The sequence below is a fragment of the Carcharhinus amblyrhynchos genome, chromosome 35, assembly GCF_965287045.1.
Source record: "Carcharhinus amblyrhynchos chromosome 35, sCarAmb.v2.hapA, whole genome shotgun sequence".
In the NCBI taxonomy this organism is placed as follows: Eukaryota; Metazoa; Chordata; class Chondrichthyes; order Carcharhiniformes; family Carcharhinidae; genus Carcharhinus; species Carcharhinus amblyrhynchos.
The window spans coordinates 15,064,296-15,091,847 of NC_137358.1; the positions used below are offsets into that span (position 1 = coordinate 15,064,296).

At 41.0% G+C, this 27,552-nt stretch overlaps 1 protein-coding gene across 2 annotated transcripts in view; it reads left to right on the plus strand.

Annotated features, from left to right (window-relative positions):
- LOC145361797 (myosin-9-like) overlaps nucleotides 1–25,936 on the plus strand; it is a 158,990-nt gene extending 133,054 nt beyond the window's left edge. For both annotated transcript variants that reach the window (XM_080217776.1, XM_080217777.1), the window contains 17 exons: nucleotides 2,126–2,297; nucleotides 2,628–2,840; nucleotides 4,417–4,561; nucleotides 6,666–6,872; nucleotides 8,533–8,637; nucleotides 9,294–9,446; nucleotides 10,775–11,023; nucleotides 11,674–11,886; nucleotides 12,909–13,121; nucleotides 13,462–13,623; nucleotides 14,230–14,358; nucleotides 14,842–14,930; nucleotides 17,629–17,752; nucleotides 20,623–20,831; nucleotides 22,055–22,163; nucleotides 24,056–24,228; nucleotides 25,671–25,936. In XM_080217776.1, coding sequence (XP_080073902.1) covers nucleotides 2,126–2,297; nucleotides 2,628–2,840; nucleotides 4,417–4,561; nucleotides 6,666–6,872; nucleotides 8,533–8,637; nucleotides 9,294–9,446; nucleotides 10,775–11,023; nucleotides 11,674–11,886; nucleotides 12,909–13,121; nucleotides 13,462–13,623; nucleotides 14,230–14,358; nucleotides 14,842–14,930; nucleotides 17,629–17,752; nucleotides 20,623–20,831; nucleotides 22,055–22,163; nucleotides 24,056–24,228; nucleotides 25,671–25,785 — 2,780 coding nt within the window. In that variant the 3' untranslated portion in view covers nucleotides 25,786–25,936. The remainder of the gene's footprint in view (nucleotides 1–2,125; nucleotides 2,298–2,627; nucleotides 2,841–4,416; nucleotides 4,562–6,665; nucleotides 6,873–8,532; nucleotides 8,638–9,293; nucleotides 9,447–10,774; nucleotides 11,024–11,673; nucleotides 11,887–12,908; nucleotides 13,122–13,461; nucleotides 13,624–14,229; nucleotides 14,359–14,841; nucleotides 14,931–17,628; nucleotides 17,753–20,622; nucleotides 20,832–22,054; nucleotides 22,164–24,055; nucleotides 24,229–25,670) is intronic.
- The last annotated feature ends 1,616 nt before the right edge of the window (nucleotides 25,937–27,552 follow it).

The window sequence follows — 27,552 nt, forward strand, 5'->3', positions numbered from 1 at the left end:
ACCTTTGCTCATAGGACAGTCCCTCCATACTGGGAATCATCCTTGAGCTGCCTCCAATGAAATACTATCTTTCCTTTAATGAGGGGACCAAAACTGCTTACTCCAGATCTGGTCCCGCCACTATCTTGTATAGTTGCAACAAGACTTCCCTACTCTTATACCCCAACCCCTTTGAAACATAACATAAGAACATAAGAAATAGGAGCAGGAGTAGGCCAACTAGCCCTTCGAGCCTGCCCCGCCATTCAATAAGATCATGGCTGATCTGTCGCGGCTCAGTTCCACCTTCCCGCCCTCTCCCCATAATCCTTAATCCCCTCTCTTATCAAAAACCCATCAACCCGCGTCTTAAAAATATTTAGCGAGGCAGCCTCCACCACTTCAACGGGCAGAGATTCACCACCCTTTGAGTGAAGAAGTTCCTCCTCAACTCCGTTCTAAACCGCCCCCCCCCCTTTATCTTGAGGCTGTGCCCCCTAGTCCTACTGTCTTTTTTGAGCGGGAAGAGTCTCTCCACCTCTATCCTATCCATCCCATTCATCATCTTATACATCTCAATGAGATCTCCCCTCATTCTTCTAAACTCTAACGAGTACAAGCCTAGTTTATTCAGCCTCTCCTCATAGCTCAACCCCCTCAACTCCGGTATCAGCCTAGTAAACCTCCTCTGCACTCCCTCCAAGGCCAAAATATCTTTGCGCAGGTGCGGCGCCCAAAACTGCACACAGTACTCCAGCTGCGGCCTCACTAATGCCCTATACAGCCGCAGCAAGACCTCCCTACTTTTATATTCAATCCCCTTCGCTATGAAGGCCAGCATCCCATTCGCCTTCCTGACCACCTGCAAGCTGGGTTTTTGCGACTCATGCACAAGGACCCCGAGGTCCCTCTGCACCGCCGCCTGCTGCAGTTTTTCACCCCGTAAGTAATAGTCCTTCCTACCATTATTCCTACCAAAGTGGACCACCTCGCACTTGCCAACATTAAATTCCATTTGCCATTTCCTGGCCCATTCGCCCAGCCTATCTAGATCCTTCTGCAGACTCTCCCCACCCTCCGTACAATTTGCCATTCCCCCAATCTTGGTGTCATCAGCAAATTTCGACACTCGGTTCCCTCCTCCAGATCATCTATATAAATGGTAAAAAGCTGAGGCCCCAGCACCGACCCCTGGGGCACTCCACTAGTCACCATCCGCCAATCCGAATAGCACCCGTTGACCCCCACTCTCTGCCTCCTATTTGACAACCAATCCTCTATCCACGCTAACACCCTACCCCCAACTCCATGTCCCTCCTTTGTTAGCCTTCCCAATTTCCTGCTGCATCTGCATGCAGACTGTGTTTCGTGTGTAAGTACCCCCAAGTCCCTTTGTGTTGCAGCTTACTGCAATTTGTCTTGATTTAAATAATATTGTTTTTTCTTCTCCCTTCCAAAATGAACAACTTATTGAAGCACTAAGTCTCAAATAGCTGGTGCTTTAAAGATGCACCTTTGTTTGGAAGTGAAACAGTCTAGGATAGGATTAGTGGAAAGTTTGGTGTTTTGTCGACTGTCAATTGTACTTCCTGATTAGGGCGAGAAGCTATTAAGCAATCTGTCTTTCAGAGTTTGCTGCAGTTTTCACCACAAAGATGTATTCAGGATCAAAATCCTGGAACTCCCTCTCTAGCAGCGCTGTGGGTGAACCTTGACCTCAGGGACTGAGGTCCAAGAAGGCACTCATCACCACCTTCTCAAACACGATTAGGGATGGGCAATAAATGCTGGCTTAACCAGTGATGCATTCATTCTGTAATAAATTAACTTAAAGCATTTTCAGGACTATCCATCTCTATGAAAATTGAGTTTGAGTGCCACGTTTACTAATCATTCAAACTGTCCTTGGGCTGGGAATCTTCCTCGTTTTCAGCCTGCATGTGAAACAAAACTATTCTTCCTTTTTGAAGGGGTAGATTCGTAGCATGGCTTGTTATGTTGGGTTCATATCTCCAATTTTGGTCCACTAGAAAATCACTTGTGCACTGTACCCTGTTTCAGCTCTGAACAGGGTCTCTGATTTGACGCCTCAGTTGGTTTTGAGGGTATAACAAGCAAAACAATACATTTATATATTTTCCAACAGATCGTCTGAGGAGGGAAGAGAAACAACGACAGGAATTGGAGAAGAATCGCCGTAAATTGGAGGGAGACTCATCTGATTTACATGACCAGATTGCTGAACTACAGCAACAAATTGCAGAGCTCAAAGCACAGTTGGCTAAGAAAGAGGAGGAACTTCAGGCTGCATTAGCCAGGTAAAAATTGCAGTGTGGTTGGAGAAGATAGGTTTTGTTCCCTATCTGAGAATTTCTTGTCTGGCAACAAAAGCTTTTGTGGAAAAAAGTGTTGTGTACGTTTTCCTCTACTCAGAATAAAAAATATGTAACTTGGTAAGCAATCTTGCCCTTTGGTTGCTGCAGGCCTACTTGTTTTGGATGAAGAAGCAACGTAGTGGGAGTTTCATTTCAGCTTCCTACCTTTTAGCCTGAGCAACTGCCAGACACTGCTGACCAGTCCAGGATAACATCTACAACATTAAACTAAGTTTTTTTTTGTATTGAACTGGTTCTTTATATCTTCTACAGAACAGACGAAGAATGTTCACAAAAAAATGTTGCTCTGAAGAAAATCCGTGAACTGGAATCTCATATTAGTGAGCTGCAGGAAGATCTGGAATCTGAGAAAATGGCCAGAACTAAGGCTGATAAACAGAAACGAGACCTTGGTGAGGAGTTGGAGGCTTTGAAAACAGAACTGGAAGATACACTTGATTCAACAGCTGCCCAGCAAGAACTTCGGTAACATTGGAAATGCAATGGCTACATTTTTGTGTTTAAAATTCAAGTTCAAATCACTGTCTCTACTGGTGTTATTTCTTGTTTTGTTTGGCAGAGCCTTCTCAGCATTTGGAGACTACTTTGTCCAAAAGTGATTCAGATGGCTCAACTAGCAGTGTGCTCTCAAAAATGAGGAGAGTAAACTAATGTAAAATGTGCGCCATCATACAAAAATATTTAAAGGGACTGTGTACTTAAAAGAAAGGGACTGCATTTGACAGCTAATCCCACTGATATTAATAAACAGTAAATATATTTTTTGCTGGTGTTCGCAGAGGGAGAAATATTGGCCAAGACACCCGAACACTTGACTGCCACTTAACATTATGACTTGGGATCCATTATGTTCTTTGGGATAGGCAGAACCATTTCACTTTGAAGACAGCCTCCAATAATGCTTTACTCACTTTGTTGCGCTGGTTAAAATTGGTCTGAAATGATGTGTCTTGATTTCCCAGTGGGGCATCTTTTCCACCTAATGTCTTTGATTTGACTGAAGTCTTTTTGTTCATCCAATAGCCTTCTAAATTCCAGGAAATGCAGTTCTAGTTAGTTTAACTGGTTGGAGTTGAGATAGTCTGGTTAACCTATACTGAACTTTGTTTAAGGCCAGTATACCCTCCTTAAGGAATGTTCAGAATTGCTCGCAAGGATGGTGTAATCAGGCCTTGTATAGCTGAAGCATGACTCCTACCACTTGTATTCTGTTCTTCTAGACATAAAAGCCATCATCCAATTAGCTTTTTAAATTATTGTCTGTATCTACTCATGAAAGTTCAATGAACTGTGTCTGAAACACAAAGCTCTTTGGATCTCCATTTTTTTCTAACTATCATATTTCTGAAGTACTTGGTTCCATTCATTTTAGGTCCAATACAAATGACCTGATCTGTCCACACTTCAATCCATTTGCTACATATTTACCTTTCACTTAATCTATACGTCTCTTTGAAATTCCATGCTTCCATCTACACTTAACACTGCTTTTATATCTTTGCATATTTAACAAATTTAAATTATGGCTTTCTAACCCAACATCTAAATCGGCTGTTTGTAGCTGAGGTCCCAACATACTTTGGATGCTACTAATCACATTGGCAAATTAAAATATGTGCTCTCTCTTTGTCCCTATTCTGTGCCCCCCAGTTGAACAGCTTCCTACTCAATAGTTTGTCTTCACTTCCATGGGCATCACAATGGCTTACTGCCACTGAGAAGTTTTATCAAATGCCTGTGGCAGGCCATATAAATAACATCTTTAGGCATTCTCATGTCCACTACTTTAGTTGCCTCGTCAAAAAATTCAAAGTGGGACTCTTTCCTTCAGTTGAGTTAATTTGCATACTGGATTGCATTTCGTATCTCTTGATATTGTAAACTAGTTATCCTGGGGCAGACAAGATGGGCTAAATGGCCTAATTTTGCGCCATGACAATCCTGTGATTCTGTACAAATGGACTCATCTTTATTTTTCACTATGCATGGCACTTGAACTTTCTTTGTCTGTTCTCCCCTTTCTCCATTGTTATAATTAAAGAGCAAAGCGTGAGCAAGAGGTGAACCAGATGAGGAGAAATTTGGAAGAGGACGCAAAAACCCATGAACTGCAGATCCAGGAAATGAGACAAAAACATTCCCAGGTTGTAGAAGATCTGTCTGAGCAACTAGAACAGACAAAACGGGTATGTTGGCTTCTTCGTTGGTATAGGAAATGGAGCTTACAAAGAAGTAAAAAAATTGAATATATTGTTCTCATGCAATATTGGAAAAAAAAATTAATGGCACACTGACATTCTGATCAGGAATATCTAGTAGAAACAGCCACTAATTGTGTAGTTGATTTAATGCTCCTTTTATACAGTCTTGTGAAGGGTTTGGTAGAACTCCATAAGGGAAGAACAACAAAAATGGTAAAGAATGATAAATAATGAACTGTTCTGCTTGTGTATATTTTTATCAAAAATCATCCACAATATGAAAATGTTTCTGGTAAACTGAGTGAGTTTTTAAAATTACTGTCTTTTCTAAAATTAAAATAAAAGACACATTTCAATTTGTGCAAAGTAATATAGTATTTGCAAATGAACTAGCGGTGTTGTATTTAAGTAATTATTTGCAGTTTGGTAATTTAATTTCCTCAGTTACCTGATGATCTAAGGGAATTACTTTCTGGTTGTTTGTCATACACACTTGACCACTGGAAGTAGATCCGTGTACTTGGGGCAATTTTGATACCATGAATAGGTTTGAAATTTTTTAAAAATACTTGTGAAGTTCAGTAATCCTGCAGGCAATTAATGGCTACTAGTTTTTAAAACAATCCCTCCATAAAGTTAATACAATTAAGACAGTCTTTTAGCTTGCACTGGTGAAAGGAAGGTTAACACTGGAATCTCGCATAAATCTTCCCTACTGCTTTGCAGATTTCAGGAATAGAATTATGTAGAATGGGTGGTATGGTGGCAGAGTGGTTAGCACTACTGCCCCTCAGCGTCAGGGACCGGAGTTCAATTCCAACCTTGGGAGTTTGCACATTCTCCCCACGTCTGCATGGGTTTCTTCTGGGTGCTTCAGTTTCCTCCCACAGTCCAAAGATTATACAGGTTAGGTGGATTGGCCATGGCAAATTGCCCCTTAGTGTTCCAAGACTTTGTAGGTTCGATGAAGTGGCCATGGTTAATGTGTGGGGTTATAGGGATAGGGCAGGTGAGAGGGCCTGCATAAGATACTTTGTCAGAGAGTCAGTGCAGACTCAGTGGACCAAATGGCCACCACCTACACTGCAGGGATTCTACGAATCCACAGTATAGAATGGAGGGTCCCCTCCAATTCCATTTGCCTCATCTCAGCCTTTCAGCATATCTGTTTAGAATCATGGAATCCCTACAATGCAGAAGGAGGCATCAGCCCATCAAGCCTGTACTGACTACAATTCCACCCAGGCCCTATCTCTGTAACCCCACTTATTTACCCAACTAATCCTGCTCTCTCTATGGGACAATTTAGCATGGCTGATCCACCTAACTTGTACACCTTTGGACTATGGGAGGAAACCAGAAATCCACGCAGACAAGGGGACAGCATACAAACTTTGCACAGTGACCTGAGACCAGAACTGAACCCTGTTCCCTGGTGCTGTGAGGCAGCAGTGCTAACTATTGTGCCACCTTGCCACCCATTTTTTTTTCTTTTCTCATCTGCATCCAATTTCTTTTTGAAAACATCTAACTTGTTTGTCTGAGCCACTTCTGGTAGCAAACTCTACATTTTAATCACTGAGTAAGGAAATTTCTATTTGTGCTTTTATTAATTTTGTTAGTAATTATCTTGTATTGGATTCTTCTGCAAATGGAAACATTGTCTACCCAGCTACCCTTTCCAACTTGTTCATAATTTTTTAAAGACCTTCCACAGGTCTTCTGTAAGTCTTTTCAAATGCTTCAAACTATTGAGTGTTTCCCAATATCAGTAATCTTTTAGTTCTGATACCTTTCTTGTAAGTAAGTAGTTTGTGTCTTCTCTGCTTCAATATGTTCCTTAGAATGGTGACCAGAACTGTGGTCTGATAGATGAAAAATGCATGATGAAGCATTTAACTTGCTATGGTGTAGCTAATGTGGAATGATAATATTTGATAAATGTATGTATAATCACATTGCTGAAAATCTGAATACTGACCCAATTAATGATTGTCTGTAAATGGAGGAAATGGATGTTGTAACTTGGGACTTTGCTGTGATCTAGGCTCTGACAAACCTAAACTGACTAAACTTTTTCTTTCTGCAGCTCAAAGCTGGAGTAGAGAAGGCCAAACAAGCCCTGGAGAATGAACGCAATGAGGTTAGCACTGAGGTGAAGCGTCTGATGCAGGCTAAGACTGAATCTGAGCACAAGCGGAAGAAGGTGGAGTCCCAATTGCAGGAACTGCAGGTTAAAAGCGCGGATGGAGATCGATCCCGAAGTGAGCTCAATGAGAGAATCAGCAAGCTTCAGGTAAATGTACAAGTTAACTTTGATCTCATTTCACCAAAGTAGCAGCAGTATGTCCTAGAGATATAATTAACCATTGGTTGGGTGAGAGGACCAACAGTAGAATTAAATTATTTTGTAGTTCAATTTGAGATACATTTTAAAAGTTTTTTCATATAAACATTTATGATGCTATCCATTATGATCAATATTTAGGAAACCTCCATGCGCTTATGTCTCTACATTTGCACCATTTCATAAACAAGCAAATTAGACCCAGGATCTGCTAACACTACTACCAAATTGGCTAAAGAAAGGAATGTGGAGTATTGTGCCAGCTATTTCCATCTTTTTGCAAAGGTGCCAAGTTTTCTGGTTCATGCCTTCCTCTGAGGGCAGGGCTAAGATATGAACATAACTTTTGGACTGGCAGGAGCCAGTGTGTTCGCTGCCATTGATTCCGCTTTATAGAATTTTTTGAAGCCATTATCTATTGTAATGTAGACACATGGTATGTTGTTTAGCCTGTGGAATTTTCTTTCTTGGAAAGCAGTAAAGACTGGGTCATTTGAATTTATTGGAGGCTGAGTTAGATTTTTGACAGATGAGGGATATGGGAAGCAGACAGGAAAGTGGTGTTGAGACCACAACTGATCCGCCATAATCTTAACAAATGGCTGAGCAGAATCAAAGGTCTGAGTGACTTATTCTGCTCCCAGATCTTGTGTTCCTGATGTTTATCATATTTTACCATGCTGAAATTCTTGTGGCTCTCCCTGGGAGTGTGGTTTTAACAGTAGCTCCTGTTTGAGCATGCCCTAATGTCTACTAAAGATAAAAGGTCAAGTTGCCACAGTTCCAGATGGTGGTGATGCAACCTGAGGTTCACCATACCTTAAGCGAGGGGCAAGGTTGAGAAGACGGGGCCTTCATGAATAATCTTAATTGGAATTGAACCTGTGCTATTGGAGTTGCTCTGCATCTCAAACCAGCCATTTAGCCACCTGAGCTAATTGACTCCCTAATTATATGAACTCAGACAATTACTGTGTTGATAGGTAGTTTGGAGCAACAACTGAGATGGTAGTGAGAGGCAACAGTTTTGACTGACGTTCTCCTGACTCAGGAATGTTGAAGGTGGTTGACATACTTGAACCTTTTAGCATGGCCAGGTTTTGAGACTCACGTTGACAAGTCATGAGGTTCCCCAGGTTCATATGGTGTACATACCTACTGAGCCATCAGGCTGCCCTGTAGGAAAAGGCATTTAAAGAGGCACATTGCTAGTTGATTGCTTGAAATGAAAGTATTGTGATTATTCTTCCTCACTGTTAAGAGGATTTAGGATGGTTTTGATGTGGTATTTTTCAGTTTGCTTGTCTTCAGAGCCACAGTTTTAAAAAGTTGACTAACCAAATCACTATTGAATGTGCTTCACAATTAGCTAACAGAATGATGCTTTCTGGTTCACTTGCTTACGTGTTGTTATCTTATCCCTTTTTTTTGTTTTGAGTTTCGGGAACATTAGAAATCCGGGAGCAACCAAACCACACATCAAAGTGCAATTGAAGAAGGTTCCAAGAACCCTTATTCTGTGATAGGGTTAATACTTGCTCATAGCTCTAACATGCTGTTAAGTGGACTACTTAGCACATGGTAATTGAAATATTTGCTTTATGTTCAGAGTGAATTGGACAATGTTACTGCCCTCATGAATCAAGCGGAAAGCAAGACCATTAAACTTACCAAGGACCACAGCACCCTGGAATCTCAGCTGCAGGACACACAGGTACGAAGGGAAGAACTGGTCTGAATGAAAGACCCTTTAGTATCGAAACTAAGTAAAAAGATAGTTCACCTTAAAGTAAGGGCTCCACAACTTAAACCGATCTATGATCCATGATAAATTGGATAATTTGTTTATAGATATTAAGATTATTAATTTGTTTTTTAGACGACCTGAAAATTGAGTTATTTGGAATTCATTTCGAAACTACCAGAATAACTAATAACTTACCAAAGCATAAACTTCCCTCTAGATTTTAAACAAGAGGAGAGAAGGGGTGCATACTATGTTCATAATGGAGAAATTGATAGTGGTTGTTTGACTGGAAGTTCAGACGTGGTGTAGAATTGGGTAGGAATATAGATCCATTTAATGCAAGGAGAAGCTATATTGAAGCTATATTTGAGCTGCACTAAATTTAATATGAATCAGCAAGTATCCTGATTTTGAATTTTTGTGACCAAGTGACATAAAACCCTTTTGAATTGAAATCTAAGTGGTTCAAAAGCGACTGCAGTTTTTCTGAAGCACATGCCTGCGTCAGAAACGGCAAACCTCAGACTGCATATTTTCAATAGTATGATTTGCTGATCCATATTCTTGCTTTGTTTTGCCCATTCACCCATGATGTGTTACTATTTTCCCATCCCTGTGTACAGGAACTGCTTCAAGAAGAGACTCGACAGAAGTTGGCTTTCAGTACCAAGCTGAGACATATGGAAGATGAAAACAATAGCCTCCATGAGCAGTTGGAAGAAGAGGAGGAAGGAAAAAGGAACTTGGAGAAGCAAATTTCCAATTTCCAGACTCAGGTAACGTGTCTCCCAACTCTTTTGTGCTATTTTAGTTATACAGAGGCTCCTGCTGGAAGCACTCAGTCCTCTTTGGCTGTCTATTTCTCTTGAATGTTAGCAGCTTCATGGTTATCAATTCCAAGGCCACTGGTACAGCATTATATAATGCCTTCTCTTAAGGGTTTCAAATTTCATTAACCATTACAAGTGTGATTATTTTAACCGTGCTACGCACTAATCAATGTGATGCTTCAAATTGTTACTCCATTCCATATCTTCAATATGGAAAATTTAGAATAAGCAATTGGCCAAATGCGCTGCATGTAATTCACCAGGCAAACTCCACTTTTTGGGTGCAGTTGTGTATCTGTTTTGTCAGGGATAATACTTTTATGCATAGCCAAAAGAACTGGTTTCTTCAATTTGATAAGGATACTGAGGATGTTTGAGATTACAGCTAGCATTATGTCATTCTGAAAAGATGCGTTGAAACTTTTTATCTTGCATCCATTAGGACACTTTGCAAGAATACCAGTGTAAGGGGAGAACAACAACTTATAGAGAATCCTGATTGGCAAGTGGACTCTGGTAGAGGCATTGACATAAAGAATGCACCAGTTGATGGTGACTGACAGATAACTGCCAAACATTGTTTGAAATTTAAACCAGGCAACTTGACCCTGATTGCTCAAGGCATTGCCCTAGGGAATTAACCAACGAATGGCTGTTACTTATTTCCTTCATCTGAAATGGAAGGAACATATTCTTTCTATCTGCATTATTATGCATTAGTATACATAGCTTCCAACGTGTGCACATGCTACATTGCAAGTCTGACTAACGATTTTAAATTGGTTGTCAGTGTAATTCTTAGCACGCTGAGGATTATTTGGCAAATGTTGTCCAATTGCTGAATCTCATCTCATGTTGGACACTTGAGACTTTGCAAGCATAAGCTGATTGGGCAAGGACAGACCGTAGCCATTGTGAACAGCAGCTGGGACATGCTATTTAATGTGATCTTTGGGATGTACAACTTACATACCTAGTACCGCACTGGCACTGAAAATCCATGTAGTATTCTCTGCTTGTAATTTTGCAGCAAGGAATCAGTACTATGTAATGATGGATAATTCTACATTGAGTTTTGCTTTAAGATAGTTTCCCTTGCCTTTTTTGGTCACCCAGTCCAACTTTAAGTATCATACTGTATACATTGGTGAAACACTTCCCTGCCATGCACTAATGTAAGTTGTGTTAAACTGATCTTGTAGCTGAAGTAATCTAAATACACAGGTAGAGTGTACTTGAGTTTACTTTCTATTCATTCTTGGTTAACATTTCAGTTGGCTGAATTCAAAAAGCGGCAGGAAGATGGAAATGCTTCATTGGAATTTGCTGAGGAAGGTAAGAGAAAGCTGCAGAAAGACATGGAAGTCTTGACACAGCGTTATGAAGAGAAAACAGCAGCTTATGACAAGCTAGAGAAAACCAAGAATCGCCTGCAACAGGAACTGGATGATCTGATTGTGAGCCTGGACCACCAACGGCAGATTGTTTCCAATCTTGAGAAGAAACAAAAGAAATTTGACCAGGTGAGAGCATGATTGATCAAGGCAAAGTCTATCACTTGATTTTTAAGCCATTCAATGTTCTAAAGGGATGTAAACATTTACAAAAATGGAAGTTATCAAAAGTAAACTGTAACGCAAATAGAAACCAACTCCACATCCAGATTCTTAATTCTAGAGATTGCAATAAAATTTGTCCTGAACTTTTCCTACAACTTGCAATACTTTTCATTTTAAAATTGGAAGTTCATTTAAAGCTGTAAAATCTGAACCAAAATTCTTAACTTTTTTTTGCAGGCGGTTGCATTGTAGCAAGATTAAGTTATCCACCTAATTTATACATGGACATTGTACAAACTTGACATTTAGTGGAAGCCTTTCTGTCAAAATGGATTGTTTTGTAGTGCCAGAAAAAAGTCAGTGAATTATTTTTTGGATGAAGTTGTCCATCAAGATTAAATTATATTTTACCAAAATATAATTAAATGTGACTGAACAATTCAGAACCAATCAGCTTCGACTTTTATCTTGCCTAACCTTGAAACTTATTTAGGTTAGTCCAAGAAATTCTCCGAGGTGTTACATGATTAGTCTGAGCTCTGCACTTATCCTTTATTTTTAAAAAAATCATTTTAGTGCAATCCTGTTAATTGGGTCACATTTTACTGTTTCAGATGCTGGCTGAAGAAAAGAACATCTCCTTAAAGTACTCAGAGGAACTAGATCGGGCACAGGCTGAGGCTCGTGAGAAAGAAACCAAGACTCTGTCGCTGACCCGTGCCCTGGAGACAGCTATGGAACAGAAAGAGGAAATGGAGAAGATGAGCAAGCTGCTGCGCACAGAGATGGAAGATCTTGTTAGCTCCAAGGACGATGCAGGAAAGAGTGTAAGTAGATGCCCTTGTAGCAGGAGTTGGGAAACTGTCCTTTTGCTTCCTTACTTGCCCAATACAGATCCATAGCACTCCAGTAGTTCATTTAAGTAGCCATCCTTCATGTTAGGTTATTCAACTATCTATGGTTTCACAACAGCCTGATTTTTTTTTTAAATTATACTTTCATAGGATGTGGAAGGCCAGCAGTTGCTGCCCATCCCTAATTGCCCTTGAACTGAGTGGCTTGCTAGGCCATTGCAGAAGACAGTTAAGAGTCAACCACATTACTGTGGATCTGGAGTCACATGTAGGCCATACTGGATAAGGATGGCAGATTTCCTTCTCTGAAGGGCTTTAGTGGCCCAGATGGGTTTTTACAGCAATCAGTCGTAGTTTCATTTTCACCATTGATGAGACCAGCTTTCAATCCTGGATTTTTTTAAATATTTAAATTCCACCAGCTGATGTGGATGGGATTTGAATCTTTGTCCCTAGCATGGACTTCTGGATTACTAGTCCAGTGACACTACTGTGCCAGTGGTTCCCCAGATTGTTATCTCACAATGTCCACCCCACAAACACTTTCTACTCGATCACTGGGCAGTGGCCAAGACTAACACTCATGTCTTGACACTGAGGCCAACTGTTGTTGAAACTGGGATTCACCAATTTAGTGAAAAACACAAGTCAGTCTCGAGACTTGGTCTGTAAAGCTTAGTACCACTTTCATTCACCAGGCCACTGAGGGAGTTCTTGGAAACATCTTAGACATGTAGTATCTTTATATGAAATGCATTTTGTATCTTAATGCATTTTTTTGTTACCTGATACTTGTTAGATTAGTAGAAAAAGGTGCTATTTTCCCTTTCTCCTACAATGGAAAATAGATCGCCTAAATGACCATACTTAGTGCATTCTTAAATTTGTTGAATAGAATGTGTTTTATTGACAGCGAACCTTCTGTTTCAGTGCATGAAAGACGCTACTGTTGTGAATTTACTCTGATTTACATTATTCCATCTATTTCTGTGAAGGTACATGAGCTGGAAAAGTCAAAACGTGCTCTGGAACAACAAGTGGAAGAGATGAAGACCCAGCTGGAAGAACTGGAGGATGAGCTCCAGGCCACTGAAGATGCTAAATTACGTCTGGAAGTAAATCTGCAAGCCATGAAAGCCCAGTTTGACAGGGACCTGCTGAGTAAGGATGAACAGAGTGAGGAAAAGAGAAGACAGTTAATTAAGCAGGCAAGTATATCCTTGAGAGTATATGGAGGTGAACATCCAGAATTTAAGTTCTGGGAAAAGTTGGTTCACAGTGGGGGAAAAAGAGTAGACTTTGGCTTAAATTGAAGTTTGAGATCACCTGATCAAACTGATGCAGGCAATTTTTTCCACTCTTGTTCAATTATCACGGCTCCAATCGAAAATTTGCTTGTTAGGCCTAATGACCTTTATTCTGTGTTCTTGTGTCGAATGTCCATCGGGTTTAGGAGGACTGAATCATTTTTATTTTCTCAGGTCTCTCTTAGTGATTTTTTTTTTCTAAACAGCAATTATTTTATCTGCTGCTGATTTGCTGTTTCAGGTACGCGAGATGGAGAGTGAGCTGGAAGATGAGCGGAAGCAGCGTTCCATGGCTGTCACTTCCAAGAAGAAGCTGGAGATGGATTTGAAGGATTTGGAAGGACAAATCGAAGCATCAAACAAAAGCCGTGAGGAAGCCATTAAGCAGCTTCGCAAATTACAAGTAAGCCATACAAGTTACCACAGATGGTACACTCAGCACTGTCTCTGTGGCCACATCACTGTCCTTTTTACAGATGTCCTTATGAAGGATACTCAGCATCTCATCTCAGTGGTGCATATAGAGTAAACGTTAATGCTTTTTTTCAGGCTGTTAATGCAAATTGGGAGGTAAATGTGAGCATGCCCAAAATATAAAGCTGCCCTGGATTTATTTGGCTTTAAGAAAATCTTCACTGCCTCCATAAGTCCTAATCATTTGGATGGCAGGTATTGTCTGAATCTCTACTAATTTACTGCCCCTATCTCTGCCCTAGAGTCCAGTGTGACAAGCGGTGGCAGTTTCCACGTCTCTCTCAAATGCACAATCAATGTAACAATTAGCATCCAACTGGATTATCATGGCCAAGTCTGCTGCTGCCCTTGTCTGACATCCAGACTTGAGCAGTTCCAGCAGATGGCTCTGAAGAGCTGCTCCTTGGGCTGCGTGTGGTGTTGAGGCTAATTGTCCTGCCCCAACTAATTTTCCTGCTTTGGGGGGAGGGATGTTAGGAGTGAATATGAGGTGGTGCCTGGCTGTGATTTGTTACATTCTCTTTGTCTTCAACAGGCTCAGCTGAAAGACTATCAGCGTGAACTGGATGATGCTTGCAGCTCTCGAGAGGAAATCCTGACCCAATCCAAAGAAAACGAGAAGAAGCTGAAAGCACTTGAGGCAGACATGATTCATATACAGGAGGTGGGAGATCAAACAGTGATAGGAAATAAATACAGAAGGAATTTTACTGAATACTGGAAGATTTTGGATCTGTGATTTAATGCTCTCTCTAGATTTTGTTCCTGAATAGTGTTGATTCAGTGCTTGCAAACCATTGAGTGACTCAGCTATTCTGTAATTCTAATTTTGAATGCTGTGCATAGTACAGTGAGCTAATACCTTCCCTTTTCAATGTCATGACTGGTGTGCATGTTAAATGATGTCCAGCCTAAGAATAGTGTAACTTGAGCAAAAATCTCAAAGTTGACCCTGAAGTTACTGTTAATGGAAGAATTTATGCCAGGTTCCACAAAACATTAATCTTGGCAGGTGGAGAATGCCTAAAAGATGCCTATTTCAGCAACTGTTTAAATACAATTTTATTTTGATGCATTTGTTGTGAGCTTTTAAGAATATGACCAGCTGAATACCAGTGACTAACAATGAGCACTTTTTATTATTTAGGAGCTTGCTGCAGTGGAGCGTTCCAAGCGACTGATACAGCAGGAGAGAGATGAGCTGGCTGAGGAGATTGCCAGCAATAGTTCTGGAAAGTATGTACCCCTCTCATGAATGGGGCTTTATTTTTTTCTTCAACTTTTGTACTAGTCATGGAATTGTTGTTCAATGACTCCCCCTCTAAGTGGAAAGAGTTAAGCAAGGGTCACCTGAGGAAGAGCTGAAAGATTAGAACATAGTTGATATTCTGTAGCAAATTCAGTAATCTGATGTTTGGGCCCAATGGGTCAGTAGCACTTCAGGGCTCTGATTTAACTTGTTGATTAATCCTAGAGATAAACCTGTCACTAAAGGTTGGGTTTTGCTCCACTTGACTACAGATAACTCCGTAGTCAAGTGCCAAATTTCTATTGCACGGAATGGTCTTGATTGAAGAAACAGCAGAATATTTACTAGTGCTTTATCCTTGAGTTATGGTCTTAGCTGGATACACACCAGCTGAATTTCTTTCCTTTTGCCAAGTCTGAGCTTGGGAAAATGCACTTTGCCCACATGCAGGAGTACTTTCCATATTGGGATGTAGATTTTCAGTTTGATTTGGAAATTCAAGCACAGTGAATGGTGGTGAGCACAAACCTTTATAATCTCATCAAGAACAAACTTTTAAAATGGAAGTTTCAAAATCTTTGCTGGACTGAAGCCAGTTGTGATACCATTGCGGGTGTTAGAACTAGGCCTCTGGTGGACATTCTCTTGAATACAGTGATGCACATCACTTCTATTCATTTAAAAATTTCATGTTTCAAGACATCTCCGTACTACCCAATCATAACCTTAAGGATGAAATCACTTAGTTTGGACATCCTTGATCAATGAGGAGCTGACCATTCTGTATTTCTGGGGCTTGGGGCTGTTAAAAATTGTATCTTGTGATTTGGAAGTGGATACTTTCATGTATGCTTCTTTGATCTTGTCAGAAACCAACAATTGAGGTTTTGTTTCATATTATAGGAACATTTGTGATAAGAACATAAGAAATAAGAACATAAGAAATAGGAGCAGGAGTAGGCCATCTAGCCCTTCGAGCCTGCCCCACCATTCAATAAGATCATGGCTGATCTGTCGCTGCTCAGTTCCACTTTCCCGCTTTCTCCCCATAACCCTTAATCCCCTCTCTTATCAAAAACCCATCAACCCGCGTCTTAAAAATATTTAGCAAGGCAGCCTCCACCACTTCAACGGGCAGAGAATTCCAGAGATTCACCACCCTTTGAGTGAAGAAGTTCTTCCTCAACTCCGTTCTAAACCGTCCCCCTTTTATCTTGAGGCTGTGCCCCCTAGTCCTACTGTCCTTATTGAGCGGGAAGAGTCTCTCCACCTCTATCCTGTCCATCCCATTCATCATCTTATACGTCTCAATGAGATCTCCCCTCATTCTTCTAAACTCTAACGAGTACAAGCCCAGTTTATTCAGCCTCTCCTCATAGCTCAACCCCCTCAACTCCGGCATCAGCCTAGTAAACCTCCTCTGCACTCCCTCCAAGGCCAAAATATCTTTGCGCAGGTGCGGCGCCCAAAACTGCACACAGTACTCCAGCTGCGGCCTCACCAATGCCCTATACAGCTGCAGCAAGACCTCCCTACTTTTATATTCAATCCCCCTCGCTATGAAGGCCAGCATCCCATTCGCCTTCCTGACCACCTGCAAGCTGGGTTTTTGCGACTCATGCACAAGGACCCCGAGGTCCCTCTGCACCATCGCCTGCTGCAGTTTTTCGCCCCGTAAGTAATAGTCCTTCCTACCATTCTTCCTACCAAAGTGGACCACCTCACACTTGCCAACATTAAATTCCATTTGCCATTTCCTGGCCCATTCGCCCAGCCTATCTAGATCCTTCTGCAGACTCTCCACACCCTCCACAATTTGCCGTTCCCCCAATCTTGGTGTCATCAGCAAATTTCGACACCCTACACTCGGTTCCCTCCTCCAGATCATCTATATAAATGGTAAAAAGCTGAGGCCCCAGCACTGACCTTATAATCATTATTTCATTAAGTGCAACTTAGTCTTTCTATAATACAAAATAATGAACCAGCTACTTAGTCCACAAAAGTGCTTCACCTTGTTTAACTTAAATGGCATACTACTTATCACCATCCATAAATGTAACTCTTGAAGCTTTTTGTTGAGATGATTATCACAGCTTCATTACAAAGACTTGATTGACCGCGTGTTTTTTTGGTCTCATGTTATTCAAGGTGCTCATTTCTCCCAGAAATGGATGAAAAATATTCCAACACACAAATGTTTTTTGGTTGCTGGAACAGGCTAACAAACTACTTCACACGTACTCACTATAGAGATAGATATGCAAATGCTTCAGTGAAATAAGTGATTTTGAAGGGGTTTAAAGAATACAGTACTTTCTTTTGAATCGGTTAGATAGTCTTCAGTTTTTTTTCCCTCTGGTTTCATGTTTCCTTATGTTTGTTCATATGAGGCAGCAATAGGGTTAATGTTGTCTGTGTTTGAAGAGACAATTTCTAACCTGCTAGCCAGACTTGTGGCAGGGTTTGGAAGATTGCCTCCATGGGTGAAGTGATAGGACTGCTGATACTTTGATTGTTATAAGTGCATGCATGAGGGAGAAAGTGAATTTAGAATAGCTTCAATGGAACTTTAGCATCTTCTAGATGGGGATTGGCTCTCATTTGCGATAGTTATTCTTGCTTAGGCAGGGAAACTATTGCAACTAAAGGGCTTTTTTCTAATGTCATTGATTCCTTCTGTAGGTCCTTGGCTTTGGATGAGAAGAGGCGCCTTGAGGCCAGGATTGCTCAGCTGGAGGAGGAGGTAGAGGAGGAGCAAACCAATGCTGAAATGGCCAATGATCGTCTCAGAAAAGCAAATCTCCAGGTATACGTTCCATTAGCTACCCCTTACAATGAGGACATCAAACATGCAGTTGAATATCTTGGGCTGTGGACAATTAAAGGAAGATTCCATAAAATATTCCTGTTTCCTGACCTAATAACTCAGTTGACTTTTAAGGTTGAGCCAGAAAATGTTGGTCATAATTTCACTGGACAAATGCTGATGTTCAGCATCACAAAACATCACAAATTGAAAATAGGCTCTTTATTTCTGCCACAACATTAGGGAGAGCATTTTCTGCACATACTCAGTTGCAGTGTCAACTGGCAGCATTAAAACAAATCGTCACAATAACAAAATTCAAGGTACTCATTTTTAGGTTTATGCAGCACTTAACCAATTACATTATCTTAACAAATGTTTATTTTATAAAATGCTTCTGGCAATTCAGTAAGTGAAGATAAATCAGGAAATTCCAATAAATGACATGGGAAGAATTGATTGTAACATTTTAGTTTAAGGGCACTTTGGTTTAAAAAGGAATCAATTAATTGTCCAGTGTGGGACTCCAAATATTGACCCTGGGATTAAGAGTCCTATTATCTATTAATTGAGCTACCTATGTTCTATAGAAACGCCTACACATTGGATGCAACCTTACTCAGAGCCTGACTCATAAAATCTCATTGAGATAGCAGACCATCAGAGATTGGGATCTGGGATGAATTAGATCAGAGTTGAGGAGGAACTTCTTCACTCAAAGGGTGGTGAATCTCTGGAATTCTCTGCCTGTTGAAGTGGTGGAGGCTACCTCACTAAATATATTTAAGTCACGGGTAGATAGGTTTTTGATAGGGGAATTAAGGGTTATGAGGGGAAAGTGGAACTGATCCACTTCAGATCAGCCATGATCTTATTGAACGGCAGGGCAGGCTCGAAGGGCTAGATGGCCTACTCCTGCTCCTATTTCTTATGTTCTTATGAATTGTTGTCAGAAAATTGATTTCCTCTGTGCTGCACTGAAATGGTATAATGGAATTCCTATTATCATGCCACTTATTTCTAGCAACCTACCAACGTGTATTGAATTTTAACATTGGAATTTCCATGGGGAATGCTGACATTGCAGATTCCAATGCAGTGTTAGACTATATAATTTTTTTATATATCCAAACTACTGCTGCTGACTAGAAAGACATCAGGAGCAGCGCACATGCATCAGCAACCACAGTGTGAACATAAGAAATAGGAGCAGGAGTAGGCCAACTAGCCCTTCGAGCCTGCCCCGCCATTCAATAAGATCATGGCTGATCTGTCGTGGCTCAGTTCCACATTCCCGCCCTCTCCCCATTACCCTTAATCCCCCCCCCTCATCAAAAACCCATCAACCCGCGTCTTAAAAATATTTAGCGAGGCAGCCTCCACCACTTCAACGGGCAGAGAATTCCAGAGATTCACCACCCTTTGAGTGAAGAAGTTCCTCCTCAACTCTGTTCTAAACCGCCCCCCCTTTATCTTGAGGCTATGCCCCCCTAGTCCTACTATCCTTTCTGAGCGGGAAGAGTCTCTCCACCTCTATCCTATCCATCCCATTCTTCATCTTATATGTCTCAATGAGATCTCCCCTCATTCTTCTAAACTCTAACGAGTACAAGCCTAATCTATTCAGCCTCTCCTCATAGCTCAACCCCCTCAACTCCGGCATCAGCCTAGTAAACCTCCTCTGCACTCCCTCCAAGGCTAAAATATCCTTGCGTAAGTACAGCGCCCAAAACTGCACACGGTACTCCAGCTGCGGCCTCACCAATGCCCTATACAGCCGCAGCAAGACCTCCCTACTTTTATATTCAATCCCCCTCGCGATGAAGGCCAGCATCCCATTCGCCTTCCTGACCACCTGCTGCACCTGCAAGCTGGGTTTTTGCGACTCATGCACAAGGACCCCGAGGTCCCTCTGCACCGTCGCCTGCTGCAGTTTTTCTCCACGTAAGTAATAATCCTTCCTACCATTATTCCTACCAAAGTGGACCACCTCGCACTTGCCAACATTAAATTCCATTTGCCATTTCCTGGCCCATTCGCCCAGCCTATCTAGATCCTTCTGTAGACTCTCCCCACCCTCCGCACAATTTGCCTTTCCACCAATTTTGGTGGACTAAGTGTACGTGGGCAACTGTTCCTGGTGCCTTTCAGACTGACAGCAGGAGTCAGCATTGAAACTATGGCTGTAAAAATAGTATAACTCTGGTTCTTTGTGGAGCTGTTGGCATTGGACCTGGTGGTGGGGGGGCACAGTAAGAAGCCTCAACACCAGATTAAAGCCCAACAGGTTTGTTTGGAATCACGAGCTTTCAGAGCACTGCTTCTTCCTTGGGTGAGTGGATCTTCTGATTCTTAAGCATGCACACTCTTGTAGCAGTGGCTTATGAATTTATATTGCTGTGTTTTTATCGGTTGCTGACCAGTCAGTATCTTGGAATGCCTAAACTTCATTCTCATTGTAACCTGGAAGCAGTTCTTCAATAAATGTCACAGGATGATCAGGAATGTGTGTGTCACAGGGTCTGTGCACTCAGAAGTCAACATTAAACTTGGGGTTATTTTTAATGGACAAGTTCAGTTGAATCTTGAGTTGCCTGTTGGATCTTCAGAACAATTGTTGTAAATTTTTTAAAGTCTTCACTAGGGAATGAACTTTGGGGACTTTGAATTAATGTAGCTGATGTACCCCTGTAATCCTCCATGCTGCACATTGGTGAGAATAACTTGGTGGGGAAATTAATTTGTAGAAATTACAGTATGCTGCTAAAGACTAGGGCACGGTTGGCCAAAAGATTTCACTCCTCACACTCAGAAAATTGAGTGAGAACTAAAGCTGATGTTTTACATCTCCTAATGATTCTGTTAAACAGGTTGACCAGATAAATGCTGATCTTTCTGCTGAACGCAGCAATGCCCAGAAGGCTGAAAATGCTCGCCAGCAACTAGATCGTCAGAACAAAGAGCTGAAAGCCAAGCTGCAGGAGATGGAGAATGCTGTCCGATCTAAATACAAGGCAAACATCACAGCACTGGAGGCCAAGATTGCTCAGTTGGAGGAACAGCTTGATGTGGAGACCCGGTACGAATGATCACAACTATAAATTAAATATGTCAGGAACAGATATTTTGGGAAGAAAGTGGGAGAACAATTTTTTTTAAACAAGTGGAAGCTTAGCATCCAAAAAAGGTCCAGAATTTGACCTGATGCAGTGTCAATGAGACTGCAGAAATGCCGGATTTGGGAAATGTAAATGCAGCAGTTTAACATTAACACTATTTCAAAGTTACGAATAGGATGTTTCTAGGCTGAGGTATTACGCTAGATAGGACATAGAACCCTTTTGTTCTGGTTATGCTTTGGTATCTATACCTGTGTCCCACATCACTGATCAAAACAAAGTTTAAACACAAAAATCAAACAACAGCACAGAAAGAGGCCATTCGGTCTGTTGTGTCTATGTTGGCTCCATGCAGAGAATTTGCTTTTCTGCTTTGCCTGTATCCTTAAAATTTTTCCCTTCAGGTGCTTTTGAAAGCCACCACTGAATCTGCTTGCACCTCAGGCTTGGGCAGCATATTCCAAATCCTCACCACTCATTTTAAGACAAAAATATTTCCTCGGCCTTTTCTATCATTCATCTTAACGTTAGTTTCCTTTGGTCCTCAACCGTTCTGACAATGAAGTAGTTTCTCCCTATCTGCTTTATTTAAACTCATAATTTTGAATGCCTCTATCAAATCTCTTCTCAACCTTCTCTTTAAAGAGAACAATCCCAGCTGTGTCAGTTTATCCACAAAACTGAGGTCCCTTGTCCCTGCACCATTCTTGGAATCCTTTCTGCACCTTATCAAATGCCTTTACATCCTTTCTAAACTGTGCCCAGAATGGCGCACACTATACTGCAATTGAAGCTAAACCAGTGTTTTATAAAGATTCTTCAAAACTTCCTTATTTTTACACTGTCTCTATTCATAAATCTCAGGCTCCCCAGTGCCTGTTTACATTTCCAAGTTTTGTATCATCTGCAAATTTAAAAATTGATTTGTACAAGTCATGAATATCCAGAAAAATATGGTCCAGGCAGATTCCCTGGGGAATGTCACTGTTTCCTTTCCTTTAGTCCAAGAAACAACTGTTCAGTAATAATTGTTTCCTCTTACTCGACCAACTTGGTATCCATGCTGCCACTGTTACTTTCATGCTAACCTATTATATGGCACTTTGTTTGACACCTTTTTTGAGGTTCTGTGTACACTATACCAACTGTTTGCAAACCTATTTTGCTATCCTTGTCAAACTAGGGATAAACAAGCTGCCAGTAAGCTGGTGCGCCGTTCTGAAAAGAGGCTGAAGGAAGTGATGCTGCAGATGGAGGATGAAAGACGCAATTCTGATCAATACAAAGACCAGGTCAGTCACAGTTTTTGATCATCTCTGAATCATTTATGCTTTGAAATGTGAAGCACAGAGTTCATTTGTTTTCATTACCTATTTCCCCCAAACACTTGGCAGAATCATCTGTTCAGGCCTGTAAGATCTGCTCCCAAGATGAGAAACCCATAGATTTGCCTTGCCTTTTCCTCCAAGATATAATAATTCATCAAGCATTTGCCTTGGGATTGATGTTGTACAGTTTCATGCTGTGAAATATCAATTCAGAACAATTCCCTCTTACTGAGATACCTATTCACAAATCTGTAAATTGCAGTAAAGGTCTGTCAGCATATTTTACTCTACATCATAACAGAGGCTGCTGTTAAATCAGAAGCATTTATCTTCGTTGTAGCCAACATTTTTCTGTACTCTTATGAATTTTCTACTGGAACTTGTGACCACCTGCTAATCCTCTGCTGGTTCTACTTTCAAACAAGCTGGTGGGAGAATTAGTGTGAGGACCACTGGGAGAAGCTACCTGAACTCTGTTTAATACTTGCCATAATAATGCCACCAGCTTAATCTGATCATAGCATGTTGTGGGCATAAAACTTGACCCATTGGTCTTGAGTCTTTTTAATATCAACTTTTCAGTCACTGGCTCTGAAACAACAGCTTTCAATTTTTGACAGATGTCACAGTTCCATAACACTGCCGTGTTTATGATGCATGTCATCCATGGCTCTCATCTCAGCTTCTTGCACACATGAATCATGTTTCAGGCAAGGCCACACCAAATTGACCCAGTCAGTTCTGTGTGGACTTGGTGGGCCAACTAACCACCTTTAGTGTCATTAAGACTGTCTTATTGGAAGTAAGCTCTAGTCTCCAGAATATCAATGTTTGACTTGTCCAGTGGAATGTTGAATATAATAGACAAAGTAGTGGAATACAAGTCAGGAAGTCATAATTAAACTGTGTTGAGTAGTGTGTGCTTTCCTAGTCACCAGAAATATTCGAACTGTAGAGGCAGTACAGGGAAATGCCATTTGTCTAAATGATCTCTCTTCATCATTTCCTCTTTTTAGTGTCCAGCTGATGAGTGTTTGTTCTTGCAGAATTCAGCAACCTCAACCCCTGAAATGGTGTCACCTGTGACTCAGTTGGTAGTGCTGTCACTTCTTCAGTCAAAGTCATGGATTCAAGCCCCCTTCCAGAGATTTGAGCACATGACTGGTTGACAATTCAGTGCAGTACTGAGGGAATGCAGCACTGTTGGGTGAGATGTTACACCCAGGACCTTGCGTGTTCTTTCAAGTAGAAGTAAAAGATCTCAATGCTGACGAGTAACGTTGAAATTCTCTCTGGTGTCGTAGCCAACATTATTCCTTGACTAACAGCAGCAAAGCCAATTATCTGTCATCATATCACTGCTGTTCAAGAACTTGTGCCACATTTCCCACATTAAACAGTGACTACACCTCAAGAGTACTTAGTTGGCTGTAATATGTTGTGTTGGATTGTTGCAACATAAATGCCATTCTTCCTCTTGTTTGATGCCATGTTTCAATCGGAAAGTAACACTGTCTAAATTTTCAAAAAAATCCCAAGTTGCATCAAATGTGTGAACAAAAAAAAAATTAGGCATGTAGGTTAAAAGGCTTAGACAAAGAGGAGTTTTGGGTAGCCTTTAAAAGGGAAGGGAGGTGGAGATATCTAGGAAGGGAATCAGAGCGTAGACTACTGAGCTGCAAGAAATCATCACACCGACTTCAGCCACCAGTTGTATTTCATGTATTGTGCCCAGTATCAATCATTAGGTTTACCATCTTTGTTTCTAAAGAAAACAAGGCCATGATAAAAACTGCTGCCAAGGAGGGATTGCCAATCTGGGGTAATGGGGATTATTCCTCCTGTCTCCCTTGCAGGTTGAGAAAGCCAATTCCCGTTTGAAGCAGTTGAAACGCCAGCTGGAGGAGGCAGAAGAGGAAGCTCAGCGTGCCAACGCTTCACGCAGAAAACTGCAGCGAGAACTGGAAGATACTTCCGAAACTGCAGATGCAATGACCCGTGAAGTCAGCGCACTCAAGAGCAAGCTTAGGTAAGAAGGTGACAATATGCCTAACACTGGAATAATCCTGCTTTGAGCACATTAAGAAGGTACTGTATTTGTACATTTAAATTAACTGAGCCTGTCCTGCTCTTGTTAATGTTCTAGTCACGTTTCATGGTGCTGCTTTCATATGAACAACATCTTGGAAGGAGGAGAGGCACAGAATATGTATCTTGCAGCCTCTACCCAAGCAGTAAAACTGTGTTCAACTATGACATAGAAGCAAAAATGTATTTAATTTACCAAGACAAGTCCAAAGATATGTTTTAAATCAGGATATACTGGGGAAAAGAGTACAAAGGAAATCAAAGGGACAGCCAGGTGGTAAATTTGCAAAACTTAATAATGAATGGAATGGGGGAAACACGTTTCATTTGCCCAGGCAATTTAGGATGACAAGGAAAATTAAGGACATGAGAAATAACCGTTTTCAAGCTTCCAAGTCTTTGTTTTTCAATTACAGCTTTCTAAAGGGCTAGTTGTCCATTTTTAATTTACTAATCATTGGGAATGGTCTGTGTTTTTGGTTTGTGTCATTGAGCAGACAGGCTTTGTGCTTTTGCTCAGTCATCAGCAGGTATGTTGAGCCACTTTGATGAAACTGCAGCAAGTTTCACAGTGGGAGGAATGAAGTCTCTGCAGAGTCTGCTTAAGTGCATATCCTCTTTTTGAGTATAGTCATGATGGGCCGTTTTGTTTGAATAAGTCATTTGTTTGAGTTTGCACATTGTGTGCTTTGAGAGGAGAGAAGTGGTGGAGCTGTTTCATGGAACACAAGTTTTCCATTGTAATCTCTAGGCTTCTTAATCATTTGTCTGGACTTTGGACTCAAAGCGCACTCAAAATGGTAGCAATTTCAATGTCCACTTGCAGAAATGGCCAGGAAATATCTAAACTTGAAAAGCTCTCAAGCTAAACATTTTGGTTAGAACTGAATTATTCCAATCCTTTTGAGGATAGTTTGCAATAAACTTGGTTTGCATCCCCTTGAATTTAGAAATTTAAGGGATGATCTAATTGAGATCTTAAAACTACAGTGAGATTTGACAAATCAGAATGTTATGAGCCAAACTATGGACTCGGGTCAGGATAATTCACAACTGCAAGAAAATGTAGGTACATGTGAATAGTGATCTGATGCTATTGTATTTAAATAAGATTATGAGCGAGTTAGTTCAAGCACTATCTTTTGGAATTGACTTTGACTTCAGTCGATGCTATTGGTAAGATAAGTCACCAATTGTAAGGCCCCCAGTTTGAGTTTGTCGAATGGTAAGCTAAATGCTGGTGGACACAACTTGATTTATAATCTGTTTGGAAAGCCGGGGGCGGGGGGGTGGTCTGACTGCATGTTGAAAAACACTGATTTCCTATTCTCAAATTCACTTCACATTAAATTGGCAGTCATGTTTAAATGTATTTCATTACAGGCGTGGGGATGTGGGATACGCTGTGCGCCGTACCGCAGGCAGAAAACTGGATGAAATCTCAGATGATGATGTGGAAGGCCGTGGTGATGCAGGAGATTCCAAAGCTGCTGAATAAATGCCAAAATACCAACCTACGTTCACACCATAAACACCATCATTGGGTCAATTGCTATTAAGATTTTTAAAAATGCATAGCTGTGTATTTTATGCTGCAGCAGGTAACATCAGGGCACTCTTCCCCCTCTTCTTCCCCATCCTCCCCATCCCCCCCCCCCACCCCCCAGCTTTATGTAACTTTTTCCTGAATATGTTGTAATAATTGCATAATACAGTTATTGTGCATCAGGAAGAACAAGGTTCATGTGCAGCAATGCACCCAGCGAAGGGGCGTTAATATTTAACCCAACATAGAACTATATTTCTTCAAATAATCACAACTCTGCAACTCTCAGCTTGTGACCCAGCTTGGCCTGGAATTGAGCCTGTGGAGCAGTTCTTCTCCCTTTTTCCTTTAAAGAGTTTTTGTCTTTATTTTACTTTGGGTTACGTTTTTAGTATTGCAATTCAGGAATGTAGCATTTTGTTGGGTAGGAGGCCTTTGGAACTAGTGTCTAGTTTTAGATGACAATTTCTCATTTTTTTTGACAATCTTTAAAACCGTTTGGTGGGGCTCGCACAGTGTAAGTTGACAGTTCAGTGGTTCAGAAACATCAATGGGTGTTGTAAGTAAGGCACAATGCTTTCCTCTAATTCAGTTTAAAAGATCATCATTGTGTGCTAACGGCAGTTCTGTCCCATGTGGAAATATCTCATTTCATATTTGAAGTCTTGCTGCTTGAAGTAAGTTCCTGGTTGGAGCAGGCTACCCAATCACTGCCTGAGAGATTTCAGTGGGTTTTAGTACAGAATTTTAAAATTTTTCTTTTGATGTGAATTGACTCAGGTGGCAACAGAAATCATTAACTTCTAACTGGAAGCACTCTGCTCAGCCATCTTGCCTTTGTGTCTGTTGATGCTCAGCTAGCCAGTGTGCTCTCGCCAACACCCTTCTATTTTCTGTGAACTTAATTGTGACAATCCTCCTTTTCTAGCTTTAGTTATTGGGATTCACCCATTTCCATTTTCATGGGAAAGGAGAGAAGGGAATATACCGTTTTTCTCAGTCATTGTCGAATAATGTTTTCAGTTTATGACCTAGTCCATTTCCAGAGCACGTTGTTAGCATGGGCGTTCCTCCTATTCTAAAAGTAGGGCTTCTAACCACTTCTCTGTGGCACACCTTCCAAAATGCAAGCATTTTGGCTCCCCCACCTAAGCCAGCTATTTATGAAGCTTTCTGCTTGGTTCAGAATGTCTGTTTTCAAATCCCTGTGCAAGAGAGCTACAGTTCAGGTGCTGGAAGAGGAGATGCATGTTTATGTAATATTGCTCCAGTACTGCTGTGGTACAGGGCTACAGTATTGTCACTGAGAAAGGAGATGCATGTTTGTCTAATATTGCTCCAGCGCTGATGCAGTATGGGGCTACAGGTTTGTCTAATGTTGCTCCAGTACTGGTGTGGTATGGCGCTACAGTATTGTCACTGGAAGAGGAGATGCACGCTCATCTAACATCGCAGACAAAAACCAAACTCGGCCAGTTCCAAGATTTCTCTGAAAATGTTTTAATGTGCAATGACATCCAGGAAGACTGTTAAAAGGAAACGCATAGATATATATATTCATTTTTATCCAAATGAGTATTGCTTCATAGTTGTATTGGAAACAGTTTTTGATAATCTGTTGGCTTTACTGGAATTGTAAAATGACTTCATTTCCTGTGATTCTTTTAAGGACCAAATATATATTTAAAACAGGAAAAATATAATCAAGAAAGATTTGTT